This window comes from Sphaerodactylus townsendi, linkage group LG04 (genome assembly GCF_021028975.2).
Source record: "Sphaerodactylus townsendi isolate TG3544 linkage group LG04, MPM_Stown_v2.3, whole genome shotgun sequence".
Taxonomy (NCBI): domain Eukaryota; kingdom Metazoa; phylum Chordata; class Lepidosauria; order Squamata; family Sphaerodactylidae; genus Sphaerodactylus; species Sphaerodactylus townsendi.
In genome coordinates this window covers 18,609,749-18,630,793 of record NC_059428.1, presented here as the reverse complement: position 1 = coordinate 18,630,793, position 21,045 = coordinate 18,609,749, and the positions used below count along the sequence as shown (strand labels likewise).

The 21,045-nt window shown below is 48.4% G+C and overlaps 1 protein-coding gene across 5 annotated transcripts in view; it reads right to left on the bottom strand.

Moving 5' to 3' along the window:
- Positions 1 to 21,045, bottom strand: part of FAT3 (FAT atypical cadherin 3) — a 484,297-nt gene that overhangs the window by 14,029 nt on the left and 449,223 nt on the right. For 3 of the 5 annotated variants that reach the window (XM_048492351.1, XM_048492352.1, XM_048492355.1), the window contains 5 exons: positions 15,548 to 16,016; positions 9,222 to 9,375; positions 7,819 to 8,471; positions 7,030 to 7,143; positions 281 to 340 (listed from right to left, as the gene is read on the bottom strand). In XM_048492351.1, coding sequence (XP_048348308.1) covers positions 281 to 340; positions 7,030 to 7,143; positions 7,819 to 8,471; positions 9,222 to 9,375; positions 15,548 to 16,016 — 1,450 coding nt within the window. The remainder of the gene's footprint in view (positions 1 to 280; positions 341 to 7,029; positions 7,144 to 7,818; positions 8,472 to 9,221; positions 9,376 to 15,547; positions 16,017 to 21,045) is intronic. The other 2 variants (XM_048492353.1, XM_048492354.1) reach the window with 1 other exon arrangement.

The window sequence follows — 21,045 nt, the reverse complement described above, 5'->3', positions numbered from 1 at the left end:
TCTCTACTGAATGGCTACAAAAGTAACTGTGTGTGTCTGTGTCTCTGTGTGTGTAGGGGAATGAAATTATCTGAATGGACTGAAATCGTAGAAAAATAAATGTTTTGCTTTGCGGCTCAGGCAAGTGATGAGGCATTATTTTTCCCTTCTCCCGCGCCTTTGCTTGTTTTGTAAACCATTTGGCTAACGAGTGCGAGCTGATGAGATTCTGCTGTGCTCTTTTGTGGAGGGCAACAATACGCGGCAACGCGACGAGAAATAATGCAAAAAGATTAAATACCTTCGTTTTCTATAGTGTCAACTACATTGTTGACAAGCTGTATGACAGTCACTATGGAAGCTTGTGGAAGAAGGAAAACAGACATAAAAGGAAGGATAGCGTCATGTTAGTATTTATAGCACACAACATTGTGGAGGTTACCAATACAATATTCTCCGAGACAGATTTGCTGGGTGGAAGGAACGAGGGGAAGGAAGGCAGCCCCAATGAATTATGCAGCTTGAAGGACATTTCAATTTCAGATAATCCCATACAATTCCCCCCCCCCCCCCACCAGAAAAGCAAATGGTGATATATTCAAAGGCAGCACTTTCACAAAGCTCATATGCCATGATGAATATCAGCTCATAAATTCGGGCGGGATTGTCCGGCAGATTCAATTAACCAGGACAGTATCTTGTCTGCCTGACACAAATCTCTAATTAATCCTCGCTTAAAGGCCTCCAGAGGCAGGCAGCTATACTCCCAGGGATCATTATCTTTTCTGCAATCGTAAGGATCCGAGATAGTGCGAAAGTCTTTTGCCTTCAGTCTTTTTTTCCCCTTCTCTTCTTTTTTTTTGCAGCAGAGAAGCCTTTTACTGATTATTTACTGCCCACAGGACAAAGCCCTTGGGGGAAATGACCAAGTACAGCAGTCGTAATTAAAAAGCCCTTATCAAATGGCTTTGGTTTAACAATTGGGTTTCATTTCTTCTTTTTTTTATTTAAAAAAGCTGCTTTTCAGAGCTTGGCTCGCTGCACTTTTTCTAGCTGTGTAGCAGAGGAACACAAGAACGAGCCTGCTGGATCAGACCAGAGTCCATCTAGTCCAGCTCTCTGCTACTCGCAGTGGCCCACCAGGTGCCTTTGGGAGCTCATATGCAGGATGTGAAAGCAATGGCCTTCTGCTGCTGCTGCTGCTCCTGAGCACCTGGATTGGTCTGGGAACTTGCAGAACCCCTGGTAATGAATTAGGGTTGCCAATGTCAGATTAGGGTTGCCAATGCCACATAACAACTAGCCTGCTGGATCAGACCAGAGTCCATTTAGTCCAGCACTCTGCTACTTGCAGTGGCCCACCGTGAGCTCCCAAAGGCACCTGGTGGGCCACTGTGAGTAGCAGAGTGCTGGACTAGATGGACTCTGGTCTGATCCAGCAGGCTCGTTCTTATGTTCTTAGTGGTCCCTTGATCCGTAGTTCCGCCACCTTTCCTAGTGAGACTGTTTTGAGGTAAAGTAAAAGTAAAGTAAAGTAAAAACACATGAGCCTCATAAATGGGCCTCCTATTTAATTATTTAATTGTATTAACCGCTGTTTATATGGAGTTTTAGTGAGTTTTATTGATTATTAACTGGATGGAGCTGTTATTTGTTTACTGTGTTCTGTATGATTTGCTCCTTTATTTGATACTGTATGAATTTTATGCTGTACATCGCCCGGAGCCCTTCGGGGATGGGGCGGTATACAAATCCAAGAAATAAATTAAATAAATAAATAAAAGATCATTCCACTCCGGACTACCCATGTCCCGAAGAGAGCGCCAAACAAAGAGTGTCTCAGAAATAATTGCTCCCAGTGGCTGCTGAGATCAGTAATTGTCACACTACTGCCACAAGTGGACTTTGGCTTTCTCGCAAGTAGACAGAGCGGCTCAAACTCCTGAGCCCTAGACCTCTCTCCTCCCAGCATATTCAAAATATTATTATGGGGTGGGTGCACTATAAAAGTGCAGTCGATCCACTTTCACACCCAAAAGGCTAATGCACTTGTCCCAAGACAATTATAGTTTTCAAATCTTTACAATGCAAGGATTTCTGAGACCAAATCTACCGGAGTGTGGTGAGCCCGAGGCAAAATAATGTGCATGTTGTTAAGTTTTATTGTTTAAATAATAATAATCAAAAAAAGATTGCCCAAGCCACAGTACAGTGGATGACTGATGATTAACAAATGTGTGTGGTGAATTTTTTGTTTGAACAACTAAAAGGATTTCTTTGCACTGTAAACATTGTAGACTTTTGTAAGTTTGAATGATTTGTTTTGGAGAAAGATTGGGGGAAGCATTTCTGTATCTACACTGCATTGTAAAGATTTGAAAATTATCATTGTCTTGGAATAAGTGCATGAGCCTTTCGGTTGTAAAAGTGGTTTCACTGCACGCTCTCCTCCCAGCAGCACGGAAAGAGAAACCACTTTCCTTCCTCTTACCGGTCTGTGCTCTGTGGGCCTCTTCATTCTACGGTGAGGAGCCTCCAGGTGGCGCCTGGAATTCTCCCAGAATTACAACTGCCTTCACACTACAGAGATCAGTTGCCCTGGAGGAAATGAATGGTGACCTCTGTGCAGAGGCGTAGCTCCAAGGGGACAGGGGAGTGCATGACGCACCGGGCATGCGCCCCTGTGGGGGCGTTTCAGGGGTGTTCTGGGGCGGGGGTGTAGGACGCACCAGTGCACCAGGTGCTTTCCCCCCTTGCTACGCCTCTGCCTCTGGGGCATCCCATCCCTGCTGAGTGGCCTCATCTCTCCAAATTCTGCTGCCTCCTGGCTCCACCCATCAAATCTCCAGGAAATTCCTTATTTGGCATTGGCAACCCTAGTTCATTACCAGGGGTTTTACATGCCTCTGTGTAGAGGCGTAGCGCCCGGTGCACTGATGCATCCTCCGCCCCTGCCACGCCCCCGTCCCGCCCCAGAACGCCCACACCACACCCCCACAGGGGTGCGTCGGGTGCATCGCCCCCCTCTTGGAGCTATGCCTCTGCGCAGACACTAGTACCGGGAGTGGTGATGAGGAGAACCTATGTGGACCTGTACCACCAGTGTCTGCAGCCAAGCGGAGCACCAAACACTGAGTAAGTTTAGAAGTGGGTCCCACTTCAAAAGGTTTGAGAACTACTGCCTTGGAGAGGAGCCAGTAGACTGATCTGAGACCTGAACAACATGTAGAAGAACAGTTTGGATTTATACCCTGCCTTTCTCTCCTGTAAGGAAGCTCGAGGTGGCTTCCAAACTCCCTTCCCTTTCCACAACAGACTCCTTGTGAGGTGGGTGGGGCTGAGAGAGTTCGGAGAAAACTGTGACTGACCCAATGTCACCCAGCATTTGGAGGAGTGGGGAATTGAACCAGATTCTCCGGATTAACGGTGGCGTAGGAGGTTAAGAGCTCGTGTATCTAATCTGGAGGAACCGGGTTTGATTCCCAGCTCTGCCGCCTGAGCTGTGGAGGCTTATCTGGGGAATTCAGATTAGCCCGTGCACTCCCACACACGCCAGCTGGGTGACCTTGGGCTAGTCACAGCTTCTCGGAGCTCTCTCAGCCCCACCTACCTCACAGGGTGTTTGTTGTGAGGGGGGAAGGGCAAGGAGATTGTAAGCCCCTTTGAGTCTCCTGCAGGAGAGAAAGGGGGGATATAAATCCAAACTCTTCTTCCTCTTCTTCTTCGTGTGGAGGAGTGGGGAATCAAACCCAGTTCTCCAGATTAGAGTCCACTTGCTCTTAACCCCAACACCACACTGGAACACTCATTTTGATGTGTCTGTTCCCTTTCTTTCCCTATGCATCCCAGGAAACATGGAGTTAAGGAGAAAAATGTGACATCATTGCATTAGCTCCACACACAGACCAGTTTCACTGCCTTCTGCTGGTGACCAGAAGCTAGCTCAACTGGGAGGAAAATAATTTCTGGAGAGGCATTAGCACGAAAGACTCAGCAGCAAAGGAAAGGTTAAATATCCTCTTTCCCCCAGATTCTCCTGTGCAACGGTCCCCGTCTGGGTCTTGGGGATGCTGTTTTCTAAGGCAACCTGTCCTTTTCTGGGAAGAATTGCATTTCCACAGCGGCCATCACTGTTTACACTCCTTCTGTTTTTGGATCACATCTCTCACCCAAAGATGATTCTGCCCAACATTAAAAGGAAGAAAGTACAAAGCAACCTTGGAGATGGATTTCTTCAGAATGTTCTTTTGAAGTTTTTTCAGTTTGGAAGCCTTTCAAGCATCCTCCCGCATGGTGACCCTTTGTTAGAATACACATACCCCCAAAAATAGTTTTTGATACAAAAAGGCTTAGGAACCATTGGCATCCGATGCAGTGGTGGGATCCAAAAATTTTAGTAACAGGTTCCCATGGTGGTGGGATTCAAACTGTGGCGTAGCGCCAATGGGGCTGGGTGGGGCATGACGGGGGCAAGGCCGGGCATTCTGGGGGCGGGGCATTCCTGGGCGGGGCTGTGGCAAGGACGCAGCCACTGCGCCGGTCCTTGGGTGGGAAACGAATGCACTCAGGCGCAGGCTGCCACGCACACCGGCACACCTCCTGCTAGACTGCTTCAAGTTCTGCGCGCTACTGTTGAGAGGAGGGGCATAAGGCAAAAATCACATGGCAAAATCACCAATTAGTAACCCCCTCTCGGCACGCACAAATAATTAGTAACCTACTCTCGGGAACCTGTGAGAACCTGCTGGATCCCACCTCTGATCCAACGTCTTTCACACTCTTGGTTCTTTTCAACTTCATCAATAATAACTTGACTTCAACCTGCTAGAATCTGGCCCAGGAATAGCCACATTGTACTGTGGGCAGGACATAAGGACAAATCCATTGGATGGAATCCACACTGGATTGTCACTTCACTTGGCTGGAACAGTAATTTATTTAGATGGAATGGATCGTTCCCCGCCTTCCATTCTGAAGCTATTCTATTCTACTATTTATCCTGAAATGCCCACGTGAAAATCATGGCCCGTTCTCACATGACCAGGGTAAAGCTCATTGCCACTTTAGGGCGAGGAAATAATTGTTTGCAGACCAGACTGGAGTTTTTTTGCCTTCCTGTGGGAATAGAGCAGAGACCACTGGGAGTGTGTGTGTGTGTGTGTGTGTGTGTGTGTGTGGGTGGGTGGGTGGGTGGGGGGAGGTAGTTGTAAATTTCCTGCATTGTGCAGGGAATTGGACTATATGACCCTTGAGACCCACTTCTATGTTTCTATGACTGGGAGAGCCTTGCAAGGTAAAATGTGCCGTAGGAAGAGGGCGCAAGCTTGTTTTCTGTTGCCTCGGAGACTAGGACAGTGGTGGTGAACCTTTTCGAGACCGGGTGCCCCAACTGCAACCCAAAACCCATTTATTTATCACAAAGTGCCAACACGGCAACTTAACCTGAATACTGAGGTTTTAGTTTAGAACAGGGGTCGGGAACCTTTTTTTTCCCTCAGCAGCCATTTGGCCCACCTCCTCGGCCCCCCTACCACTTGCTCGCCTCGGCCACCTTCCTCTCGCCTGCAGGGCAGGGCGTGATGGGTCTGGCCGCCGAGCTCGGCCGGGCCGGCCAGGCGACGAAGCACCCGCCTGCCCCTGCAGGGCGGGTGAAGAGGGTCCCGCGTTCGGCCTGGCCGACCGCTGCGGATGCCCGCCTGCGGGCGCGAGCAGGGCGGGCTAAGAGGGTCCCGGTACCAGGCCTGGCCGGCGGCCGGGCAAGTGAGGCTCCTGCCCCCGTTTCCTGCAGGCCGGCTAAGAGGGTTCCGGGCGGCCAGACAGCCGGGCCGGCAGGCCTCGCCCCGCAAGCGAGCAGGGCTGGGCTTAAGAGGGTCCCGCTCATATTCCGGCCGCCGGCTAGTGAGCGCCTCGCCTGCTCCTTGCAGGGCGGCTAAGAGGGTCCGCCCACCATGGAGCCGCGGAGAACAGCGCGAAGAGCCGCGACGCGCTCGCGAGCCATGGGTTCCTGTAATCCCCGGTTTAGAAAAAAGGGTTGGCTTTGAGGCGTGCATTACTCGGGAGTAAGCTTGGTGGTAGCTGTTGGCTTTGCTTTGAAGCAACTGTGCAACTCTTCCAACGGGTGAATCACGACCCTAGGAGGGTTTACTCAGAAGCAAGCCCCATTGCCAGCAACCAAGCTTACTCCCAGATAAAGGATCGTGCTTTTGTTCTTTGCATGAAAATCAGTGGGGTTTAACAGTGCTTAACAGGGTTACCTACACTGCTTCCCCAAAACCAGGTCTTAGGTTTAATGCTAATAATTGAGCCCAGCTGCTCAGGCCAGCCTAGATGTGTGTGTGTGTGTGTGTGGGGCAATTTCCCCCCCACATGATGAAATCTGTGTGTGCCCACAAAGAGGGCTCTGAGTGTCACCTCTGGCACCCGCGCCATAGGTTCGCCATCACTGCACTAGGACACGGAGTAATGGATTCAAGGTGCAGGAAAAGAGATTCCACCTAAACATCTGGAAGAAATTCCTGACTGTCAGAGCTGCTCGACAGTGGAATTCACTGCCTTGGAGAGTTGTTGAGTCTCCTTCTTTGGAGGTTTTAAACAGAAGCTGGATGAATATATGTCGGGAGTGCTTTGACTATGTGTTCCTGCACTGCAGGGGGTTGGATTTGATGGCCCTTGGGGTCTCTTCCAACTCCATGATTCTATGACAGTGGGCTGCAGCAATGAGGGGGAACCTGAGCAAAATTACATCTTTCTGTTCCACTGATGCAAGCGGAGGAGGAGAAAGGGGTGGTTTTTCCTAATTGCCCCTCACCAATGCAATGTCGTGCTATGTTAACGTTTTGCTTACGAGGCTCATCAGATTCTCAGAGAAGAGTTTCAGAATGAACAGAAGGCTGCTTGATGAAAGGCGGGGAAAGATCTGCTCCGTCAGCCTCTGCTATGAACTCTCCTGGTGAATCCGTCATCTCCGGCACAGTCTTCCAGCTACATGAGCGACGAAAACTAAGTCCAGATTTATGGTTGAGGGAAAGCATACGATAATGGCGCTCTTACCGTTATCATCGCCAGAGTCTGACTGGTAAGAGCTGAGGGACTGAACTTCAGAATTGCTGCCTTTGTTACTTCCTGAGAAACAGGTAACTTCTTCCACGTCGTCAGCTCCTTTGCCTACATGTGCACAAGAAACGACACTGGGTAGGGTGGATCGACCGATCTCTGTTTTAGCTACCAATGCTAGGCACCCATTGATTTCCACTTCACTTGGCTGGAACATTAATTTACTTAGCTGGGGAGTAATTATCAAATCCGCAGGTCAAGACACCTGTCAATCAAGTGGCCAGAGGCGTATCTAGGGAAAATGTAGTCCGGTGCAAAATCTGAGTTTTCCGCCCCTCCTCCCCTCTCCAGTATGGCTGGCTGCCCTCCCCCACCATGACCAAACAACTTTTTTTGCACCAGATCTTGAAGTCAATGTATGGACTTGGGGGAAGAAGGAGGGGTGTGTGGGACAATTTTCTGCCCCCCCCATGTGACTAAATGGCCGCAGCCCGGAGACATTTGGCCCCATATGAAGCAAGTGGCTTCAATTATGCAAGTGAGTAACGTGTCCCAACGTGTTTGTAAGTGATTTTCATTATGGAAAACAACAAAGTAAGAGTTTCGGGGGTTACATATTTACTTCGGCAAGTGCCCATCAACCAGTAATGTAATGGAAGAGCCACTGTGGTGGTATTCAGAGGTACTGTGATGTGTGGCAAATATATACAAAATGTGGAAAGAAAGAAGGAAGTGAAAAATCTCCTGCTTCCCCCATGCTACGTTGTCTTTGCCTCCAGTGCTCACCTTCAGTGCCGTTTTCCCAGGTCTTCCTGATGGAGTCACAATCAGAGCGGCATGGAGACACAGCGGGTAGGTTGGGGGCCACACTGCACACCACAACTCCCCGCCTTGCGGTCAGGATCCGGGGAGACTCTGGATGAAACGTGGTCATCTCCTGGTGCTCCACCCCAAGCCCGTCCACTATCTTGTCCAGGTTATTTCTGGAGTCACTTTGGAAGCAAGGGGTGTAGGCCATGGGTCTCACGGGGACTTGAGGTGGCCCCACCTCTTGATAGATGTTCCGCCCGTCCCCGCTGTTCCTCATGTTTTTGAACTGGATCCCGTTGCTTTTGTGAAGCAGTGTGGCAGTAGCTGGGTCTTGGACCAAGGTGATATTGTTACGGGAATAGTTCTTCCGGAAGACTTTCTTGCGGAACACGACAAAGAGGACCACGAGAACAAAGATGACGAAAAGAACCACGGCAATGCCGATCAGCTCCTCTTTGCCCACGTAAGAATGTCCGGCCTGGATGTTGGGGACAACCACCGGCCTCAGGCCACAGTGCTGGCCCACGTATCCAGGAGTGCAGTTACACAAAAATGAGCCAAATACATTGACGCAAGAGCCACCATTTTCACACTCCTCTCTCTCACATTCGTTAATGTCTTCTTCACATCTGGAAGGGAAAAGAGAGGTGGATAAGAGAGCTCAACATATAACGGACAACACCAAAATCCCTTTGTTTGATCCTCACTCCTCCCACCAATTAGCTGCGCTACTGGAAAATGACAAGAAAATTCATGCCACCCCTCTCTCCCCTCCTCTGCTAGGGTGAGTGGACCATGTCAAGATGCCGTGCCCCCTCCCTTTTTCCTTGCAACGTTCTCCCTTGAAACGTTCCGTGGATGCCATGACTCACATTTTGAAAAGTGTCTCTTGTCTATACACTGATCAAGCTATTTCCAGATTAATGTTACACAGAAAAAAAAATCTGTGTGTGAATCTGCCTTACCCTGACTAAGACCCTTGGCTTGTCAAGCTCAGTACTGTCTATCTATTCTGCTTGGCAGCAATTCTCCAGGCTTTCAGGTTGTGGCCTTTCATGTCACCTATTACTCAATTCTTCCAGCTAGAGACGTTGGGGATTGAACCCGGGGCCTTCGGCATGCCAAGCAGACGCTCTACCGCTGAACCATCCATCCATCATGAAAGTTATCTCTTAAGAAGACAGGAATATGTGGAGCTTATACCGAGTCAGTGGCTTATACCAATAGTCCTGGATCCCTAAGTCCAAAGTGACCTTCCCAGAGGAAGGCGTGATATATTTCAGTGGAATGCAATCGGTGCCCTTGAACAGATGTCTGCAACCCACGGCTCTCTGAAGCCGAGGGGCTTTTCGCACTCCTGGCGGCGCACGCTGACTTACGTCACTCCTGTCAACCCGCTCTTGCAACTGCAGATGAAGGCGCCGCCGATGGGATCGCACGACCCTCCGTTGCGGCAAGGGTTCGGAAAGCAGGCCGTGATCTCCGACTTGCAGTTCCGGCCTGTGAACTGCGACAGGCAACTGCACTGGTAACCTAGGAAAAGCGCGAGGAGGGAAGGGGGAGAAGAAAACATGTCAGAAATGACTGGCCAAAAGCAGAACATTTGCCTGGAAGGTCTGCGCGGAATGTAAGTGGAACACCTTTGTGTGGGTCTCCATTTCCCTCTAGTGGCTGGCTTTGAAAGTTGCTGGTTTTAAGAATCATCTCTTTTGTTGCTGTTGTTGAAAGCAGCGAGAAAAATCTCCACAGAGACTATGTATGAGAACCCGTGAGTACTGGGATTCCGGCCATACGTGGCTGTGTAGCTAATTACCTTTCCACTGTATGGAACCCTAGATTCATGAGAGCACTTGCTCTGGATAGATTCAGTGTAATCCCTTCTGCTCTCCTGAATGGAAGGTATGATCATACGGTAAAAGATAGGTGATTTTGTTCCTGTGGTTTATGTGGAAACCCTGAAACACACTCTTTTCCACTGCTAGAAACATACTCAGCTGAGGATGAAATTTTAAAAAACCCCTCTTTATTTGTTAAGTGCTTGGGCCTATCTAAGATAGTTATATTCATGGTTATTCACATGCTAAATGGGTGGATCCCACCCAACACATGCAAATCAAGCTTGCTAACTGCACCCTTTACACTTGTTAACAGGCTAATGGTTCTTTCTCCAACCCTAGACATTCCACAGGAATATATACTCCACTTGCTTTACTACCATTAGATCCTCTGAAGGTGCCAGCCACAGATGCAGGTGAAACGTCAGGAGAAAATGCTACTAGAACACGGCCATACAGCCCGGAAACCACACAGCACTCCAGTGATTCCGGCCGTGAAAGGCTTCGACAATACAGTACCCTAAATGATGAGGGGAGCAGCAGTGGTGTAGTGGCTAAGAGCCAGTGTACTCTAATCTGGAGGAACCTGGTTTGATTCCCCACTCTGCTGCTGCCGCCTGAACTGTGGAGGTTTATCTGGGCAATTCAGATTAACCTGTGCACTCCAACACACGCCAGCTGGGTGACCTTGGGCTAGTCACAGTTCTTCTGAGCTATCTCAGCCCCACCTACCTCACAGGGTGTCTGTTGTGAGGGGGGAAGGAAAGGAGTTTGTAAGCCCCTTTGAGTCTCCTATAGGAGAGAAAGGGGGGATATAAATCCAACTCTTCTTCTTCATCCTGTACATTGCACACTAGTTGCAAATTTATTATTAGATATTATAGATACTCAGTGAATGGATATTATAGAGACTCAGTGATGCAAATTGTATTTTGACTCCTTGTTATTATTTTTGACTCCTTATAGGTAACCTTTTTCTTTCTTTTTTTTCTTATGCCAATAAAGGCTTCGGTGCTGTGTGGTTTCCGGGCTGTATGGCCGTGTTCTAGCAGCATTCTCTCCTGAAGTTTCGCCTGCATCTGTGGCTGGCATCTTCACAGGATCTGGTGTTGGGAAAGCAAGTGGAGTATATATATCTGTTGGAGTGTTTCTCTACCCACCCTGGACACTCCAACAGATATATATACTCCACTTGCTTTCCCAACACCAGATCCTCTGAAGATGCCAGCCACAGATGCAGGCAAAACATCAGGAGAGAATGCTGCTAGAACACGGCCATACAGCCCGGAAACCACACAGCACCCCAGTGATTCCAGCCGTGAAAGCTTTCGACAATACAATAAAGGCTTCCTTGACTTGATTACGTATGAGAAACAGGGCTGATTCCAGATTTTGAGGGGCCCGGGCAAAGCATTCTCTGGGACCACCTTCACGTCCACTTACCCATGTGTCTCACTACCTGTCTGCATACTACCACTACCTTCCCACACCTGGTGTGCTCCTCCTGCCAGTGCCCATGATCCCAGTCACTGGCACTTTCCCTGATGGATCTGGCTAGTGTATGCAGCTGGGAGTGGAGGGGGGCAGCAAGACATTCTCCAGTCAGCAGGCAGGGAAAGGGCCTGTTGGGTCTTGCCAGAAGCCCCAGGTCCCGGGAACCCCCCCCCCCCCCCCGAGGGTATGCGGATGCTGGCTCTGATGAGAAATGTCACACATGGGAAGGAGAAGAAGAAGAAGAGTTTGGATTTATATCCCACCTTTCTCTCTTCTAAGGAGGCTCAAAGGGGCTGACAATCTCCTCCTCCCCCCCAACAAACACCCAGTGAGGTGGAAGAGGCTGAGAGAGTTCTGAAGAACTGTGACTAGCTCAAGGAACCCAGCTGGCATGTGTTGGAGTACACAAGCTAATCTAGTTCCCCAGATAAGCCTCCACAGCAAAAGTGGCAGAGCGGGGAATCAAGCCCGGTTCTCCACATTAGAGCGCACCTGCTCTTAACCACTACACCACACTGGGAGGCAGGGACTTTATACTGAGGATGTCACCCACGGTGTTCGAATGTGTGTGTTTTTAAAAGATTGCTGGAATATCCAAATGTAATATAAAAGATGGTTAAATAAGCTGCCTTTCTGGAAGGCAGCAGAGAAATATCTGGAATAAATAAAGAAGCTGTTGCAAATAAACGTTTTCTAATTAAATACAGGATTCTTCAGTTCAAACCAAGCAAGGTACTCAATCCTGGAAACAGCTGTGACAAATTGCCTTGCTGACGGGAAAGATCCACCTCCCTCTCACGATCTTTCTAACAGGCACAACATGTGAACACCCAAGTGGACGGCGGTTCCGCCCCCCCTTAGGTTGGTAGATGAAGTGTAAACACCTAGTGGGCCTCCCTGTGCACAGCTTAGTGCAGGGGTGTTCAACTCCGGCGCTTCAGATGTTAATGGACTACAATTCCCATCAGCCCCTGCCAACTGGCCATGTACTTTGATGTGCAAATCACACTCTCAACCCAAACCCAGAGATAGTGCAGGGTAGTGGTTAGAATATCAGATTAAGATCTGGAAGAGCTGAGTTCAAATCGCCATTCCGCCACAGAGGTTCTCTGGCTAACCTTGTGCCAGCCACGTATTCTCAGCCTAACATACCTCAAAGGGTTGTTGTTGTGAGCATACAGTGGAGGAAGCGAGAGTGATACTGTAAGCCACTCTGCCTTTCCACTGGGGAAAAAAGCAGGGTATTAAACATTTGAGTGTAAAACATTCTGGGCGCCACAATTCAAGAAGGATATTGACAAGCTGGAACGGGTTCAGAGGAGAGCAACCAAAATGGTCAAAGGTCTGGAATCCATGCCCCACATGGAGAGACTTAGGGAGCTGGGGATGTTTAGTTTGATGAAGAGAAGGTGAAGAGGTGACATGATAGCCATGTTTAGATATCTGAAGGGATGTCATGTTGGTGAGGCAGCAAGCTTGTTTTCTGCAGCTCCAGAGACTAGGACCAGGAGGAATGGGTTCAAGGTGAAGGAAAAGAGATTCCATCTAAACATCAGGAAGAACTTTCTGACTGTCAGGGCTGTTCGACAGAGTAATGTACTGCCTGGGAGTGTGGTGGAGTCTTCTTCTCAGTCAGGAGTGCTTTGACTGTGTGTTCCTACATTGCAGGGGGTTGGGCTTGATGGCCCCTGGGGTCTCTTCCAACTCTATGATTCTATGATTTGCAGCCATCTTGCAACATGAATTAAGGGCCTGAATTCCATTCCACTGTAGCCACTGCTGGAATCTCTGCCAACCGCGGCAATCGCCTGCCAGCCTCAAACACTACGCTGCAATCTCAGAGCATTTGACATAGCACGGGGCCTCCCGTTGAATCCGATTTAATTATAGATGCTCTGGGTTTTTTTGTATACGGAAGATAGCTCAGCCTAACTAAATTATTTTGCCTGGGGGAGGTGGGGGGGAAAGAAGACGGAGAGGGTGGCCCCGGCGATGTCACGGCAGATTGCTTTATAGATCGGCTGATGTATAGTTAGGACCCATTGCTTTAAAATTATGGCACCATAACAATCCTTTATTTACATATACTGCTGAGACAGTGGAAAAAAAACGAGCTCGAGCAAATAGATTTCCTAACGAGAGAGAGCTGAACTATCCCCTCGGGGCGTGTGCTTTCCAATAGCGGCGGCAGCGAACGGAGACCTAAGTAGCTTTGGAGCGCAGAACGCCGCAGCGAGCTGGCCCAGACGCGAGCTGTTTATATGCCTCTCCTAATAAAATGGACCCATCATTCGGAGATGAATGTACATAGCCCTCTCCTCCCGGCAGCCGACGTAAATGGCAAATCCCCAACCCCGTTGCGGGAGGGAGGGAGGACAGAAGGAAGGGGGAAATTATCCTAAAGTGATTTGTTAGAAAGGTTTCAATTTGCACATCACGCTATTTGCTGAGCGACAGTGTAAAGAGACGCCAGCAAAATCAATAGCAAGAAGAAACTGTTTCTCCCCCTTTCCCTTAATTCAGGCGGGGAATGCTTGACCTAATTTGTTATTCAAAGACCAAGTTAAAGTTGGGCGCTCGTTTCATCCTCCCTCCCGGAGGGGCATAAATAATCTCGTTGAGCAATTTTCTCGAAAGCCTCTCCATCTATTGAATTATTACCCTTCCTCTACCTGCTGCTTCCCACACGCTCCCTTTTCTTAACCTGCCACTTGCAGATAAAGGATGCTTAAACACACAGGTTAGGGCTCGCACACGCCCGGGTGCCGCCTATCAGATTCCCAATGCCCAGCGTGAGGTTTAGACATTTAATATTACAACGCTCCTTCGGCTCTGTGGGCACCCTTTTCCCGTTTGGCACACGTGCTCTTGGACCCAACTCGCAGTTAAATAAAATCAAACCGAGAAGCAGTAAATGTGAATGTTCAGACCACCAAAGTATTTTCTGGCCCAAATAAGGCAGAATTATACAGATGGTGATGGCTGCTTGGTTCAAATATCACACAGAACAGTGGTTTAATTGTACTGTACTTCTAAATGTAAGCAGCAGTGGCGTAGGAGGTTAAGAGCTCATGTATCTAATCTGGAGGAACCGGGTTTGATTCCCAGCTCTGCCGCCTGAGCTATGGAGGCTTATCTGGGGAATTCAGAGTAGCCTGTGCACTCCCACACACACCAGCTGGGTGACCTTGGGCTAGTCACAGCTTCTCGGAGCTCTCTCAGCCCCACCTACCTCACAGGGTGTTTGTTGTGAGGGGGGAAGGGCAAGGAGCTTGTAAGCCCCTTTGAGTCTCCTGCAGGAGAGAAAGGGGGGATATAAATCCAAACTCCTCCTCCTCCTCCTCCTCCTCCTCCTCCTCCTCTTCTTCTTCTTCTTCTTCTTCTTCTTCTTCTTCTTCTTCTTCTTCTTCTTCTAAGGTCATGATTGAAATGGCAGCTTTGGATACATGGATGACTTTCTTCCTGCAACGCACATTTTGAAGTGCCAGAATTGGGCTCATGACACGTCTGGTTGGACACGGTGGCAAACCACCATCTCCTGCCTCCCAGATGCCTTCTGGTTGTGAGTGGAGAATTGAAGGACAATTTGCAGTGCGAAGGTCAGTGAGCTCAGGGTGCAGATCTAACGTGCCTGCAAATGCCCCTCTGTGCACTAGAACAATGCAACCAGCTGAATGAAACACACGTGGCTGTGCCTTTGTCCGAAACATGCAAAGCTGCACCAAGGGCGTATCGGTGCAGGAGCATCCCGAGAAGTCCAGCTCAAAGTAATTTTGAGAGCCGGAAAAAAGGGAAGGCTGAAAAAACCCGGAGAGCTACTATTTCAGGGATGTTTTCGTTTCAAAAAGCAACCTAGAGAAGCTGCTGAGTCCTTCCATGTTCATGATGCTAAGTGACAGTCAGTGTTTAACGTCGCGCCTGCATAGGTGTCCTGCCAGGGTAGGGCCATTTCTGATAACTAGTATTCTACATGAGGCAGAGGGTACGCTATTGTGATTTCTATGATTACAGCAGCCAGTTGGTTCTCATAAATGTCCTCTCTGCACAGGGCTGTCCAGCCACAAGATCAGAGGCACCCCCCGTGATACTCCCAAGGTCCTTCATGGAGGGGGGGGGGCACCATAAATGTGAACTGTGTGACTATCATGAGGAGAATTATCAGGAACACAGCATCACTTCCCATTCAGGACAAATGGGGTGTAAATTTACTAAACTAGTAGTGTTGTGGGTTAAATCCAAGAAATGCTATAGGAGGCCTGGGATAGTTTTACCTCTAGTGCTGGAAGCCTTTCTTCAAAAGCATCGGAACCCCGAAACCAAACGCAGCCCCTCCCCCTCAGAAAAACAACACAGGATGCCAAATGCGAGATATTCACCACCAGATGGCACACTCGTGCAAGTCCCTCCGTTCTGGCAGGGGCTCCTCTCGCAGGCGTCCGGATACAGCACGCAGCCGAGCTTCAGCTCCGTCAGGCCGACCACTTCAGCAAAGGTGCTGCGCTTGTTTTGCAGCGGCAGCTCGTTGTTGTTTAGGACGACGGAGTCCAGGCAGCCCTGGAAGCCGCTCAAGACCTGCGTGGTCCTCTTGTCCGTCAGGCTGCGGACGTTATCCACTTGCACCTGGGCCCCGAAATAAACCGAGCTGTCGGTGCTCAGCGTCTGGAAGTAGAGGGGGGCCTTGCGCCGTTCCACGTAGCTGTCGTCCAGAGACAGACTGGTGAAGTTCCGGTTCAGCTCGAGGAAGACCGAGTGCCAGCTCCCGTCGTTGACAGCCCTGCCAGAAATGCCCAGGATACCTGGGCCGGCCCCGCAGTCCAACTGGAACCACAGCTTGCCGTCCACAATCTGCAAAGAGAAACAAAAACCCTAGAAAGTTGGTGTTTGCAACAGAATTCTTGCATTTATTCCAGAGCTCTGCAGAAAAAATTATCAAGCAACTTTACCAGTGTATTGTCGAAGGCGTTCATGGCTGGAATCAACTGGTTGTTGTGGTTTTTCTGGGCTGTGTGGCTGTGGTCTGGTAGATCTTGTTCCTAACGTTTTGCCTGTATCTGTGGTTGGCATCTTCAGAGGAGTATCACAGAGGGAAGTCTGTTACTGGACACAGTGTGTAACAGACTTCTCTCTGTGATACACCTCTGAAGATGCCAGCCACAGATGTGGGTGAAACGTTAGGAACAAGATCCACCAGACCACGGCCACACACCCCGGAAAACCCACCACAACCAACCTTACCAGCATCAATACCTAACATGCCCTGCTGTTACTTAATCACAGAAAGGCAGCAGTTGCACTTCATGTGTAATTCAACTCCAGCCAAGTATAGAGATTTTGTACCAATGAATATGTGTGTAGCTGTCTGATGTGAATTTACGGTGGTGGAGAGAAGTGCTGTCAAGTCGAAGCTGACTTATGGTGACCCCATACAGAGATGAACTTGGTCTGCCATTGCCTGCCTCTGCGTAGAAACCCTGAACTTCCTTGGTGGTCTCCCATTCAAGTACCAACCAGGTCTGACTCTGCTTAGCTTCCAAGATCTGGTGAGACTGAGCTAACCCTGAACTTCCTTGGTGGTCTCCCATTCAAGTACCAACCAGGTCTGACTCTGCTTAGCTTCCAAGATCTGGTGAGACTGAGCTAACCCTGAACTTCCTTGGTGGTCTCCCATTCAAGTACCAACCAGGTCTGACTCTGCTTAGCTTCCAAGGTCTGGTGAGACTGAGCTAACCCTGAACTTCCTTGGTGGTCTCCCATTCAAGTACCAACCAGGTCTGACTCTGCTTAGCTTCCAAGATCTGGTGAGACTGAGCTAACCCTGAACTTCCTTGGTGGTCTCCCATTCAAGTACCAACCAGGTCTGACTCTGCTTAGCTTCCAAGATCTGGTGAGACTGAGCTAACCCTGAACTTCCTTGGTGGTCTCCCATTCAAGTACCAACTAGGTCTGACTCTACTTAGCTTCCAAGATCTGGTGAGACTGAGCTAACCCTGAACTTCCTTGGTGGTCTCCCATTCAAGTACCAACCAGGTCTGACTCTGCTTGGCTTCCAAGATCTGGTGAGACTGAGCTAACCCTGAACTTCCTTGGTGGTTTCCCATTCAAGTACCAACCAGGTCTGACTCTGCTTAGCTTCCAAGATCTGGTGAGACTGAGCTAGCCTGGGCTATCTACGTCAGTGCATTCGTAGGTGCCTTTTAATTCAGCTAACTTTACAAAGGATGAATGCCCATGATGAACGGCGAATAATGAAGCTTAATCGTGTATACAACCCTTGATGAGTTCAGCGGAGTTCACGCACATTATCCTAGTAACCCGTACAACAGCCCATTAAAGTTAGCCAATAGTATCACCATCTAAATTTGAGAAAAAGCGATCTACCAAAGCTCACTTGGTAGAAATATGAACTAGGGATCTCCTTGATCTCAGCTTAGCTTTCATAATCTGATAAGATCGGGCTAGCCTGAGCCATCTGGGTCAGGGTGAATTTCATAACCAGTTTGTTTCATGTATTGTCAAAGGCTTTCACGGCTGGAATCACTGGGGTGTTGTGGGGTTTCCGGGCTGTATGGCCGTGTTCCGGTAGCATTTTCTCCTGATGTTTCGCCTGCATCTGTGGCTGGCATCTTCAGAGGATCTTTGTTTCAGTTTGAACATTGGATTATTTTTTTCATGATTTTTTTCCGTGTTTGGGACAAAATTACAGCTGTCTTGTTCCTTGCCAAAATAATATTTAATGCTGTTTTTACAGGTGAAAAGGTGTAACAAATTCAGCCCAATAGTTGTTAATAGAACGGCTATATCCACCTTGCATCACACTGTCTTTACATAGGGGATTTTACGTTTGGCTTAAACAATTACTTGCCGGACCCTTAAGGTCTGAGCTCGAGAGGAATCTTTTGCAAACGGAGATTCCAGAAATAGCTTGAGTCGGCACTTCCTAAATTACGATCGAATGGAAAAAGGAACTGGAACTTGTAGGTGCTGTTTACAGCAGGCCTGTGAAACTTAGGTCACGTTGAGCCGAACGCAGATCACCACACATGCACGGTGTCCTATGTGATTCCGAATTCCCAGAGCAGTGGGTGTGTTAGTCTGTCGCAGCACAAACAACCGGGGTCAATATGCATGTTCTATTTTTGCTGGGACTGAAAAAACGGGGGCAGGGAAGGGAGACTGAGATTGCTAGCTAGAAAGTGGTAGTTCAGAGAGACACGGCTGGAATGCTGGGCCTACCAATTTAAATGCAAAAACAGACGGAGAGGCGTGAATTTTGAGATATAGTAGACAGCATTCTTGTGGATGGAATTTTTCATATAGAGTCAATTTCCCTCCATGCGATATGCATACAGTTCCCCCTCCCCCCCATCAAAATCTATTATATGCTGAAAGGAGCATCATATACATTTCACTGCAGGGATAATACGCTTTTCAGTCTATCTAAATGAAGTGCCAAAGATGCATTTACAAATATAGTTACACAGCATATATATCTTTCTCTCAGAAATAATATAGCAGATGTTAGCGCTAAAATAGGATTTATAGTTCTTTATTCCTGTTCTTTCCGGCTTTTGCTTCCTCCACCTTTTTTTCTAGCTTTCGTTTTCACGGCATAAAGTTAAGGGATACCCACCACCACACCTTATCACTGAAAGTGTATCCCTTTACACTGAGGATTGTTGTCTTTAATTTCCCATTATATTCTCCTGGACATTATAGAAGCATTTCATTACGTACTAAACTGGGCCCCACTAGCAGTATTTTGTAACACTTTAGCGCATAACGAGGATAGCAGGTGACAGCCATTTTGAAACCTAGGTAACAGACAGAGGCATCTCAAACAAAGTCATATCCCAAAACCATTGAAGTACGTTCAGGATGTACGGGGAGAAGACTGTAAAAGAGTAAAAGAGGACTACCAACATCTGTTACATGGGTTCTTTGTCTGAAGGAATTGCTTCTGGAATAGTCTCCACTCGGAGATACACCGGGTGACCCCCTTTATGGGTTTGGGCGAATAGCGAAGACCTTTCTCTTTGCCAGGGCATTTGGCTAACCCCCCCTGGAAACTCCTCTACAGCTGCTGGTCTTGGGAGAGCGGGTATGAGGGAATGGGGGGTTAATTTTTATGATTTTTAAATGATGTTTTGCCTGGTGTCCTACATGAGCCCTTCGGGGATGGGGCGGTATAAAAGCCTAATAAAATTAAGTAATTAATTAATTAACTGTTACAGCTTATTTGCATTGTTTCTACTGTCATGTTTTCTTGTTTTTACCCTTGTATGAACACCTAGAGACTTTGTATGAGGCAGGGTAGAAATATTTATAAGAAAAAAAACAGATTTTCCACAGGTATTTTCCTCAGGTTTCTTTGTAAAGGGATGGGTTGCAGGTAATGTGTGGGGTGTAAAGTAGGGGCACATCCTTCGTCTTGCATCGTATGACTTTCAATGCCCACTTAAAAAATGGCTGAACAATTCTCTCAATTTCCAAGGAGAAGACTGAAGTTGAACTCAAGTTATCTGTGGACTACTAGAAAGAAAGATGATAAAGTATGCAGCTAAGGAAACATAGCTCACTTGTAAATAGGACTGTTAGTCCTCTGGTTGGGGCAATTTTACATTGAAACACTATGTAACTTCTGGGACAACCTCGGAATTGACATAGGCAGCTCTAGGAATTGCCAGAAACTCTATCATTTCAGCACGGATTTGTCTGGCTAGTCCTAGAGCTACCCTACATCACAAGTCTTCCTCAGATGTGACACAGGGATGCAGCTAATGTTGCATGCCTCCCCGCGTCCCTGCCCCAGTTCTCCCACTGGTTGTCAGGTTTGGCCGGCAACCCTACTCATAAAATAGGACGAGACCTTTACGTAAAGAATCACACCAACACCCATTCTACCAACACTATGATTCTATACTTCTCATGTTTCCTTCTGTCTTTTTCATGGCTATGTTACTGATACTATGGACGAGGGGTCTGTGGGCCAGCGATGTGGTTGGTAACGCACCACTATTTCCTGACTGTACTGACATTTTTAAATATCCCGCAGTGTGGCATCTCTGCCACTATTTTTACACAGCCGGCGGCAGAAGGAAACAAGATCAGGAAGTGTTTAATTAAAAGGACATTTATAATAAGGGATAGGGGGTGGGGGAGAAACATGAACTTATTTCACTTGTAAGTATGGGATTTTTTAATTACTATTTTCTGTTCTGCTTCAGTGCGACAGTGTAATTGTGCTCCTGGAAACGATTAATTAAATAGCCGGGATATTAAGGGCACGGGAGAAACATGAGTTTGTTATTTTTTTTTCCTTTGGGAGTGCAAGAGAAGTGAACGGTGGCAGCGTGGAGCTGAGGTCATGGCTCCCATCCATCGGGGGCACAGAGGGGACAAGCAGGGCAAGGCCTAGAACCGTGGTGGCGAACCTTTGGCACTCCAGATGTTATGGACTACAATTCCCATCAGCCCCTTCCAGCATGGCCAATTGGCAGGGGCTGATGGGAATTGTAGTCCATAACATCTGGAGTGCCAAAGGTTCGCCACCACTGGCCTAGAAGAAGGAGAAGAGTTAATTTTTATCCCGTGTTTTTCTCTACCTTTAAGGAGTCTCAAAATGGTTTACAGTCACAATCCCTTCCTCTGCCCACAGCAGCCACCTTGTGAGATAGTTGGGGCTGAGCAGGGGGGAACGAGAGGGAACTGCGCCTGGGGCATGTGTTCCGTGCCCCTGCCATGCCCGGGACGCCCCCGCCACACCCCCGCAGAGGCGTGCGCCTGGGGCATCCCCCCCGGTCCTCTTGGCACTACGCCACTGGGGCTGAGAATGTTCTGACAGAACTATGACTAGCCAAAGGTCACCCAGCTGGCT